At 38.3% G+C, this 8,432-nt stretch overlaps 1 protein-coding gene across 4 annotated transcripts in view; it reads right to left on the reverse strand.

The window, feature by feature from the left end:
• The window catches only part of RABGAP1 (RAB GTPase activating protein 1), a 188,934-nt gene that overhangs the window by 150,152 nt on the left and 30,350 nt on the right, over positions 1-8,432 (reverse strand). For 2 of the 4 annotated variants that reach the window (XM_004716471.3, XM_045290206.1), the window contains exon 2: positions 4,825-5,024. In XM_004716471.3, coding sequence (XP_004716528.1) covers positions 4,825-4,974 — 150 coding nt within the window. In that variant the 5' untranslated portion in view covers positions 4,975-5,024. The remainder of the gene's footprint in view (positions 1-4,824; positions 5,025-8,432) is intronic. The other 2 variants (XM_045290207.1, XM_045290208.1) reach the window with 1 other exon arrangement.

Consider the following 8,432-nt stretch of genomic DNA (forward strand, 5'->3'; position numbering starts at 1 on the left):
CGCTCATTGTAAAAGCTGAGTCACCAGGAAACGCATAAAAGCCTAGTTTGTCAGAAACCCACGGTACAAAAGAAAAAACAACAAAAAAAGAAAAAACAGTAATACAATCTGATCACTTATTCTGTGATCTTTAATAAATCACTGCATTTCTTTGTTTTCACTGTATAAACTCCAACTGTTCCTATTTATTTTTCTCTTTCTTATTGTGTGATGGATAAAAATTCCTAGAAGTTATGATAAAGGAATTACTAGCATTGTAAGAAAAAGTTGGGGCAGAGGGTGGGAAAAAGCTTGTGAACTCATCCTGAAAAGCTAAAAATGACCCCAAATATTTTGGGCCACTTCCACAGAACACAGAGATTATGGATGGGTTTTACTTTTCTTATTGTTTGATTACACACACACACACTATTAAAAGATCACTATATTGGGGACAGTGTTTGATGTTATATTAACTGTTTTTTAATTAAAGAAAAGCTACCATATATACTTGTATAAAAGCCGAGTTTTGCAGCACATTTTTAATGCAGTTTTTGTGGTAAAAATAGGTGTCTTGCCTGATACTCGGGTCGGCTTAGACTTGAGTATATACATCTTGGAAGAAAAAGAAACCAAAGCACAAGTGTTTCTACTGTATGATACAGTCCAGACTGTATGCCCTCTCCTAACTCTTGAACTTTCTATATGTCAAAGACTTGATTCTCTGTCTGTGGAAGTTCTTGGAAAATTCTTAAATAATCTTCAATGCTTTGCTTAACTGCCATTTCTTCTATTAGCTTTTCTTTTCTTCACTAGGTAACAAGTGTGTTCTCACACAATTCTGGTCAAACCTGTATTTTGGTGTTTGATGAGCTATGTCATGATGACCTATTTATTTATCCGTCTCAACCATTACCACCAACAACCCCTAGGCCCCTTTATTTATTATTTATTGCTCCTTTAAATAAACTGAATAGCAGGAAAATCATATATTCTATTGTTCACTTAACTTCAGCTTCTGAATTTCTTAGATCAGCATTATGTAGTGGTTACCTGATTCTAAAACAGATATCATCAGATATTGAGTCAGAAGATTAAAATTGGCACTATGTGAGATTAAAAGAATCCCTAATGACATAGTGACTTAAGCACTGGAGTGCAAAATTTACAGTCTCCTAAGGAGACAACTAAGGAGTTCTACTATGTCCTACAGTGTACCTATCGGTTGGAACTGACTATAACAAGTTTTAGTAAGTGATACTAAAGAACTGTACCTGCTATTTATTGACATCTACTAATTATTAATATTTTATCTTTCTTGTGATAAATATATACTACGAAATGTGCCATTTCAATAATTTTCACATGTAATACAGTTCAGTGACATTATGATCATGTTGTTCAATAAACTTTGATCTCTGCACCCTTGCCTATTCTAGTTATTTCATATAAATGGGGTCATATAAATTGGGGCAAGAGCTTGGCACCCCATCAGACTTGACCAGAAAACACTCCTATAGGCCAACAAACAAAATCCTGAACTAACTATAAGCTTTTCTTTTTTATTGTAGTTGTGTTGTGCTTATTGTTTGTTTTGCTTTTTTTGTCATGGGCTTTTTGTTGTTCTTGTTTTGTTTTCTTTTGTTTGTGTGCATGTTATTATCTCTGCAGGTCTGTCTAAATAAGATAGGCTGGATGAACAATCTGGAGGAGAAAACAACTAGACTGACAGTTCCGTTCTGGGGAGAAAAAGGGGAGGGGGAAATGGAGGGGAAAGGAAGTGGTGTTAACAAACCCAGGGACAAGGGAACAACAAGTGATCCAAATTGGTGATGAGGTGGGTGTAGGAGACCTGGTAGGGCGTGATCAAGGACAATGCAACCAAGAGGAATTACTGAAACCCAAATGAAGGCTGAGCATGATAGTGGGACGAGAGGAAAGTCAAAGGAAATAGAGTAAAGAGCTAGGAGGCGAAGAGCATTTATAGAGGTCTACATAAAGGCATGTACATATGTAAATATATTTATATATTAGGATGGGGAAATAGATTTATGTACATATATTTATAGGCTTATGTTTAAGGTAGCAGATGGACATTGGGCCTCCACTGAAGTACTCCCTCATTTTAAGAATAGTTTGTTCTATTAAACTGGCATTCCATGATGCTCACCGAAGACAAATGGGTGCATAAGCAAATGTGGTGTACAAAACTGATGGTGCCTGGCTATCAAAAGATATAGCGTCTGGGGTCTTAAAGGCTTGAAGGTAAACAAGCAGCCATCTAGCTGAGAAGCAACAAAGCCCACAAGCCCACATGGAAGAAGCACATCAGCCTGTGCGATCATCAGGTGTCGAAGGGATCAGGTATCAGGCATCAAAGAACAAAAAATCCTATCATTGTCAATGTGCAGGGGTGCGGAGTGGGGCCCCAAAGCCCAGCTGTAGGCAACTGGACATCCCCTTACAGAAGGGTCTGGGGGAGGAGATGAGTCAGTTAGGCTGGAGAGAACAGGTAGTCAGGGTGCAGCATAGCAATGATGAAACATACAACTTTCCTCTAATTCCTAAATGCTTCCTCCTCCCCGCCCCCCACTATCATGATCCCAATTCTACCTTACAAATCTTGCTAGACCAGAGGATGTACACTAAAAACAGATAGGAACTGGAAACACAGGGAATCCAGGGTGGATGATCTCTTCAAGACCAGTGGTGAGAGTGGCAATACCGGGAGGGTGAAAGGGGGAACTGATTACAGGGATCTACATATATCCTCCTCCCTGGGGGAGGGACAACAGAAAAGTGGGTGAAGGGAGATGTCGGACAGTGTAAGATATGACAAAATAATAATTTATAAATTATCAAGGGTTCATGGGGGCAGGGATGGAGAGTGAGGGGAAAAATAAGATCTGATGCCAGAGGCTTACGTGGGGAGCAAATGTTTTGAGAATGATGAGGGTAACAAAAGTAAAATGTGCTTTATACAACTCATGTATGTATGGATTGTGATAAGAGCTGTATGAGCTCCCAGTAAAATGATTTTAAAGAAATAATAATAAAGTAAATGAGGTCATACAATCTTTAACGTTTTATGATCAACTATTTCAATTGACATCATGGTTTCCAGATTCATCAATGTTGTAGCACATCACCAGCAATTCGTTTCTCTTTGTGGCTGAATAATGTCCATTGTTCAAAAAGGCTTCAACAAGTTCATGGAAGAATCCCATTATCTTTTAATTCAGTTTTTCTCAACTTTTTAAAGTCCTCTCCTACGTTATATATCATGCTTTATTTACCTATTCAAGTGCTGACAAGCATTTATGCTGTTCCGACCTTTTGGCTATTGTTCGCAGTGCTGGAACAAACACTAGTGTTCAAATGTTTGTTTGCCTTCTTTTCATTCCTAGGTATTCACATGCTAGATCATGCCGGCACTTTTAAACCTAAAATTGGAGGATATCCCCACTCATGACCCTCCCGAAAACTTTCTCCACCCTTACAATAAAGTCCCAATCCCCAGGACAGCCTACAAGATTCTACATAATGCAGACCATGCCTGGCTTTAGATCTCACCTGTATCGCTTACCACCTTGTTTGTTCTGCTCTAGCCTGTGGCCTAACTAGAATGGGCCCTCACTGCTCTCCCCACGTGTTCTTTCTAATTCCCGTTTCTGCTAGAAAGCTCTCCCTCCAGATTTCCCTATGGCTTTCTCCCTTCATTTAAGTCTTCTCTGCTGAAATATCTCCTCAAGACCATTTCAAAACAGTACCCACATGTCATTCTTTATTAATTCATCCGGCTTTATTGTTATTCACAACACCTAGGCTTATTTCTCTTTATGATTTACTTTCCTGCCGTTCAGTGTCTTGCTTCGCCATTAGGATGAAAGCTCTATGAGGGTATGGAACTTTGTTTTGTCCACCAGTGCCTAAAGTAGTACCTGGACATAGTAAAACCAGAAAGATTCATTGTGAAATCAATTCCAACCCACACCAATGCTACAGGGCACAGAAATGCTTCATGATTGAACTAGCGAATGGTATGGTGTCTGGATTCGGTCCCAATAAAATAGTGTGAAAAGAAAAAAAAAAGAAGAACTGTTCATAGGGCTCTGAAGGCTGTAAATATTAATGGCACCATTATCTTTCTCCCATGGAGCAGCTGGTAGGTTAGAACCACTAACCCTTCAGTTAGAAGTCAAGTGCTTAACCTCTGCTCCTTGGTACAGAGTAAACACTCAATAAACAATTGTTTAATTAATAGATGTAAAAAGATCAATATATGTAAATAGCAATTAAAATGCTTTTAAATTATTTACTTTTTAGAGTAACAAATAATTTACTGTTTTTATTTATAAGAGCAACAAAATAACAGTAAGGGAAAAAATGATGTGGTAATAGCTATCTATTTGGCTGAGAAAACAGAAGCAAAAGTGGTCACAGACTAGGTTTTGAGAGTTGTTTTCATAATCCTAAATTTATTATTTTAAATGGAACTGCTGGCCTGCCAGTGCCCGTACACTACATGTACCCAGCCCAAAAGAAATAAGCAGCCAATGATGAAAAAGGAAAAAAAATACTAAGAATGGCAAATCGTTATACTATAACCATTAGTAGATGATTTAGAAGGTAATCAAAGTGAAAACCTTCCAATATAAAATTCTCGCAATTAAAAAAAAAAAAAAAAACTCTCGCAATTATTAAGTATCAATAAAGCTCTTTAGCAGACACAAAAAGTATTTTTTTCCTTGTTCTCACTTTTCTCCCATATATTTTTTCCTGCTAAGGCCGAGCTTTGAATGGGCTCAGCAAAGAAAGCATAATAAACAGGTTCTGCAGTCTTACCTTGAGTCCTGTTTTCTCATCATCACTTCCATTATTTGTCGATGGTGTCTCATCTCCTTGCCTGGAAACCAAGACAAAATCTTCACTATTAAGAGTAGACACTGAGTCTGAGGAGACACTGATTTTTCCAACAGAAGCCTTGTCATCCATGACTCAAGAATGAAGCTCGACTCATGAATGATTAATTATCTTAAAAATGCCTGAAAAACAAAAATCATAAAGATACTCATATAAAGCTTCTGCCATATTTCCAATTATCTTTTAATTCTTATTAAACATGGAAAATAAAAGACATGGAGAAACATGAAAACGAAACAAAAAGTCTCTGAAATATTTTCCCAAGACTTTCACTATTTAGTTTAGGCTTTTTGCTCCAGATAATAAAGGAATTTTATCCTAGTGAAGGCCAAGATATCTCAAACTTCAAAAATATATATAAATAAAAGATATTCCCATCAGAATTATCCTGTCTAACTACAGTAATTTCTTTGGCATATGTCACAACTCTAGTCTTGGCCTACAAAAATAGCAAAGAATTGAACTTCTGTTTTCTATCCCTGTAATTACAAACATGTACTCATATATGAAGCTGAAAGCACTTAGGACTTAAAGGTTTCCCTGATAGTGTTGTTCCTTAACTTTAAATACTAATACGTGTTAAGAAATTAAATTTCACATCAACATTCAAAAGAGAGAAATTCAAGGCATGGCAAGCATAAATTCTAAAGCTAGGCAATATCTTAAATAGCAAGAGATATGAAGGCCATTAATCACTCAATATTCCTACCCTATGGTTTCTTAGCACTCAACTCTGGATGACCATCACCTCAATAAAAAGTTTCATGCCAAAAATCTCCAACAAAAGTATAAAGATGTCTCATGAAAATCCATTCAATTATTTATTGACTCCTGAAATAAAACTCAAACTCATCTACCATTTTAATACCAATTCTGCATACTTTGTGGCAATATTACCATTTGGTTGTGAAAACTGCTACAGGGCAATAATATAGCATTGGATTCAGAGAACTCAACCAGTTAACCAAACTAGCTTCAGTTTCATGTTCACCTTGCACCTTTCAAGGAGACACGGTTCTAAAAGGTTATTCAATCAGTTCAACTAAGTCCTGATACAATCTCTGATAAAACCGATAAAAAAACAACTCCAGGAGAAGTAAAGTCATTTTCTAGTTAATGACACAGGTAAGGGTGGATCTCTGAGTTCTCCTACTTTATCCTTAATCTCATTCTCCTGTTTAAAGGTTATCACAGCTTTACATTTCATGGGACAAAATCTCAACACATAACATGGCATTCAAAAACACTACAGAATATAGTTTTGAGAAAGCAAAAGAAAAATGTAGCATTGATTCATCCCTTCAATAAATATTTCATGAGGGCCTACTGCATCAAAAGGCAAGACAGACCACATTTTTACACAAATAATGTGCATAATACACATGTCATTTTTTAACAAACTGCATCCCTCTCACATGTTCGTTTCCTTGTGCACCATAAGTATGTGAAAAAATATAAGAGTGAATAAAGTAAATTAGATCCTTGCTCAAAAGGAGTTTATAGTTTAGTAGAGAACAGAGGCAAACTGTACAGACTAAGTGCACTGAAAACTATTGAAACATATTGGGAGAAGAGTTAACATACTTGGAGAATTAAGAAAAATGAGGGGGCTTCAATAAGCTTTTTGAAGTCATGTCATATTTTAGAGGAAGTAATGTCTGCTGAGGAATCAGTTAAGCACTTGGCTAAAGTAGAAGGGTGCAGTTCACACCCACGATCTCTTCAGCAGGATAATGATGTAACAGTACACTTCCGTAAATATTTCCAACTGTGGAAACCTTTTGAGGCAGTTCCACTCTGACCTACCTGATTATACTGAGTCAGAATTAACTTGGTAGCATTGGTCATTTGTTTATCTTTTTAATGATATACTTTACTATCTCCAGGTGTTTACCCTCCAATTTTCCTCTCCTTTAAGAGTAGGTTATTAGTTTCTAGACTAGGTCAACTCCAACTGATCACTTATTCCTTCTCTTAGTGGTCTTCTCATTCTTTCTCATGTAAGAGTCAAATATATTAAATTCCCTATCTCTGTTCCCATAGCACTAAATGTAGTACTTATTATATTGTATTACAATTAGATAATTGTAATTTTTACACCTTAATTTTTACATCTCCATTTCAGAGAAGAAGAAATTAAGACTGAGAGTGGTGGTGTAAATGTCTCAAAGTAATGTTAACTAGTTCAAGGAAATTTAACTAGAGTTAAACCTCAAAATTGAATCCAGTTATTTTTTATCTGTGCTTTTCAAATAGATTAGGATGCCTTTCTAATGCGACATATATGGGGCTTGTCCCAAAACACTAGGTACTGGGTGGAAGTGGCATCACTAGCGGGTTGTGGGGGTGTGGACAATCCTGGGTGATACCAAAATAACTGTTGCCATCAAAGTATATAGGCCTGCAGGTTGGTGTATGGCCCCAGAAAATGCCACAGGTGCTAGAACAGAGGCTACAGGGGGAACATTTGTCTCAGGCACTGTGCACCTCAGAGGAAAGGAGTAAGAAATGCTGGCTGTCCCCAGTTGCCCCTCTCACCTGGATCCACTAGCTAACCATTCCTGTCTAGGTCCATCCCCCACCACAACTATACTTTCTGCACCTGCCACCCTACCCCAAGCCAGTGATACCAACCCTATTGATGTCACTGGATAAAGAGTCTTGTTTTTTGTTTTTTTAGAATTTGTATTTAGGAGCTTTTCATGCCCAATTTATCTTTTCCCCATTTATAAAAATGTGTGTAAGTGTAGGATAGCAGGGCTAGGAAAGTCCTCCAAAGCTGTGATCTCAGAAACACCAACAACTTTATATAATACTCTGGACTTAAAAATAATGCACTTCAGAATTTCCCCCCACCTACTCCTCACACTTCCATTATCTCGTTAACTGCTGTTGTTGTGCATTTACATCAGTGAAAAAAAAAAATCTATCCGACTATTTTGACTATCAGAAAGCAGGCAGGCATGGTGGCCACAGTTGCAGAGCATCCTCTACTTTAAGGAGGGTCTCTAGGTGTCCTCAGGGCCCACGCACTCTGCTCTCTCAGGCAGACCCTAGCAGACAGCAGACAGGGACGGTTTCCTTTAAGGCCACAGCCTCTGGGCAGACTCTGTGGGTACCTTTTCTGGGTTCTCAGCTCCTGTGCAGTCAAAGGCCTTGCAGCTCAAGCTTGCTGTGGGGTAAGTGGAAAGAGAGGAAAGAAAGAGGCATCACAGATGGTGTTTGGAAGAAACGCACAGGAGTTGGATATCCTGAAGTGAGCTGAACTAGACCAGGCCTAGAGAGGGGAAGGGCTTAGGGGGGGTGGGGGGAGGTATGACACCCCGGTAGGGCAGCCCCAAGAGGGAAGCACTGACCCAGCACACCCATAAGGTAAAGTGGTGAATCTGTGGGCCCTCTAGTCATATAGCCTGGCTTTATCCCAGCAGTGGCCCCTCCAATCCTCCTTCGCAAAGGAATCATTCATACCGTGTTTCCCCGAAAGTAAGACACCCCCCGAAAATAAGACCTTACAGTTTTGCCTCTCACTG

The sequence above is a fragment of the Echinops telfairi genome, unplaced genomic scaffold (genome assembly GCF_000313985.2).
Source record: "Echinops telfairi isolate 266 unplaced genomic scaffold, ASM31398v2 ScPeMD7_32;HRSCAF=126, whole genome shotgun sequence".
Taxonomy (NCBI): Eukaryota; Metazoa; Chordata; class Mammalia; order Afrosoricida; family Tenrecidae; genus Echinops; species Echinops telfairi.